The 2641-nt window shown below is 36.7% G+C and overlaps 1 protein-coding gene across 1 annotated transcript; it reads right to left on the bottom strand.

Annotated features, from left to right (window-relative positions):
• Positions 1-1752: 1752 nt before the first annotated feature.
• On the bottom strand, positions 1753-2601 carry LOC105003925 (olfactory receptor 4C13-like). Its single transcript, XM_010861375.1, has one exon. It carries the CDS (start codon positions 2599-2601, stop codon positions 1753-1755), a length of 849 nt encoding a protein of 282 aa, XP_010859677.1.
• Between the last annotated feature and the right edge of the window lie 40 nt (positions 2602-2641).

Here is a 2641-nt window from a genome sequence, read left to right as displayed (position 1 = left end):
AGCATGCTAAATTGCTCAGTCATGTCTGAATCTTTGCAACCCCATGGACTGTAGCCTCCCAGGCTTCCATTTCTATGGGATTCTCCAGGCAAGAATACTGGAGTGGGTTGCCATGCCCTTCTCTAGGGGATCTTCTCAACCAGGGAAGACAATATTATAGGTGTTTGTCATTCTGCTTACTGTAAATACTTGTATTTATTCATTTGATATTTATTATAAACCATACATCATGCTATTGTAGAATCCATTTCTATCAAGTAAGCTAATGTTTTAAGGAGTATGACAGTTTATGTAATAAATTGAAATTTCTGTTTTACTTCAAAATATTCTTTGATTTAAATCATTACTTTTCGTGATAGATCAGAAACATAAGAAGGTCACATGGACAATGCAAAAGAATTCAGAATGCTAAAAGGATATTTGGACACATGATGTGATATTCATTACTTGCCCTTTAGAGATTGAATGCCCTGTTGCTTTTATGAGGGTTTCCCTGGTAGCTCAGTTGGTAAAGAATTTCCCTGCAATGCAGGAGACCACAGTTCAATTACTGGGTTGGGAAGATCCACTGGAGAAGGAATAGGCTACCCACTCCAGCATTCTAGGGCTTTGCTGTGGCTCATCTGATAAAGAATCAGCCTGCAATTCCAGGGACCTGGGTGTGATCCTTGAGTTTGGAAGATCCCCTGGAGAAGGGACCGGCTAAAGCAAATACATATCACAGTGATAAGTCAATGTCTTATAATCTACTGTGATGTATATAAGTAGGCATAATTATTAATAAAATTATTAGTATTTAGTTATATGTAATAACCTATTATAGAATAGTACACATACTAGGGCTTCACAAGTGGCACTAGTGGTAAAGAATCTGCCTGAAAATTCAGGAGACACAAAAATACAGTTTCCATACCTAGGTCAGGAAAACCCCAAGAGTAGGGAATGGCAGCCCACTCCAGTATTCTTGCCTGGAAAAATTCCATGGACAAAGAAGCCTAGTGGGTTACAGTCCATGGGATCACAAAGTTGTACATGACTGGGAACACACATATATACATACCAACCTAATAATATGTTATATAACCAATTGTATATATAATATATACATATAACTATACATGTAATATAACTAATTATATAATAAATGCATATACTATATTAATAATATGTAATATGATTATATGATAATATATGGCATGTAATATAACTCACACATAAATATATATGTGTGTGTGTGTGTGTGTGTGTGTAGTCTGAAACAGTCCCAGATTCTTTGAATGGTAATTAGGCTACCCTTCTGTCATTGTTTTCTGACAGTTAAGAGCATGATATGAATGATCAGTTAAATTCTGTTTATTAGTTCTTTTATATTTTCATTTTGGAATTTACTCCTTTCTGTTTAGTATCTCACCTGTTAATGGGGAAAATAGCCATGCCTATCTCTATGGATTGTTATTGAGATTATTAATAAGAAACAATATATTTTATGGCTTTTATTTTTACTAGAATAAACATTTTGAATCCATATAAATTGATGAATTCAGTGATATCAAGTCCCAATTTGCTAGAATTTTCTACATATTTAGAGAATGGTCCTGGGTTTGGCTTTTCCCATTTTCTTGCACCAATTTCTAATCTGCTTTTTACAGAATCTAAGTTTGGTAATTTTTTTTGTGGTTGTTGTTGTTCTTTATTTCACTAGGTATTCTTTGCAGAGATTATCAGCAATGTCCTTTTGACAGTTATCTCTGTTCAATGGACTTTGGGTTCTGGCCACATTTGTATTTCATCTGAAATAGCTTTACTTCTAAACGATCTCCTAATGGTAGTTTTCAACTGGGCATTCCTCAAGGTATAGATTAAGGGATTTAATGTGGGGGTTATCATAGTGTAGAATACAGCCACTGATTTATCAGTAGGCAAAATAACTGCAGGTCTCATGTATACAAATATGCAGGGCACAAAGAATATGACAACTGTTGTGATGTGGGAGACACAAGTGGAGAGGGCTTTGCGTCTGGCCTCCGAGTTTTCGGTCCTTAGGGAGTACAGAATGACCACATAGGAGCCGACCAAGAGAAGGAAGTTTAACAGACAGAGAATACCACTGTTGGCAGCAAGGAAGAGCCCTAGAGTGTGGGTATCAGTGAAGGCAAGTTCAAGCAAAGGGTTCACGTCACAAATAAAGTGATCTATGACATTAGGGCCGCAGAAGGGTGATCTGATGATGAAAAGGATCTGTATGATTCCGTGAAGAAAGTCTCCTATCCATGCCATTCCCATTAGCAACCAACATAACTGCCAATTCATGATGGTTGTGTAGTGCAGGGGCTTGCAAATGGCCATATAAAGGTCACAGGCCATTGAAGTAAGCAGGATTATATCAACACCTGCGAGGAAATGTTCCCAAAAAATTTGATTCATGCATCCTTTAAAAGTACTTGTTTTCTTTTCATAGAGTGAATCTATGACCAGTTTAGGGGTATCAACACAGGAATAGCAGACATCAATAAAAGAGAGATGAGCCAGAAAGAAGTACATTGGGGACCCCAATAATGAGCTGGTAGTGATGGCAACAACAGTGAATACATTTCCTGTCATAGAGATGATGTAGACAACTAAAAACACAACAAATATGATT

This window comes from Bison bison, unplaced genomic scaffold, assembly GCF_000754665.1.
Source record: "Bison bison bison isolate TAMUID 2011002044 unplaced genomic scaffold, Bison_UMD1.0 scf7180017857780, whole genome shotgun sequence".
Taxonomy (NCBI): Eukaryota; Metazoa; Chordata; class Mammalia; order Artiodactyla; family Bovidae; genus Bison; species Bison bison.
Note: the sequence above shows the minus strand (reverse complement) of the source record. Positions and strands in the feature narration are given on the sequence as shown.

Coding starts and splice junctions, on each gene's coding strand:
- LOC105003925 (XM_010861375.1), bottom strand. CDS start 2,601: ATGACAGGAAATGTATTCACTGTTGTTGCCATCACTACCAGCTCATTA.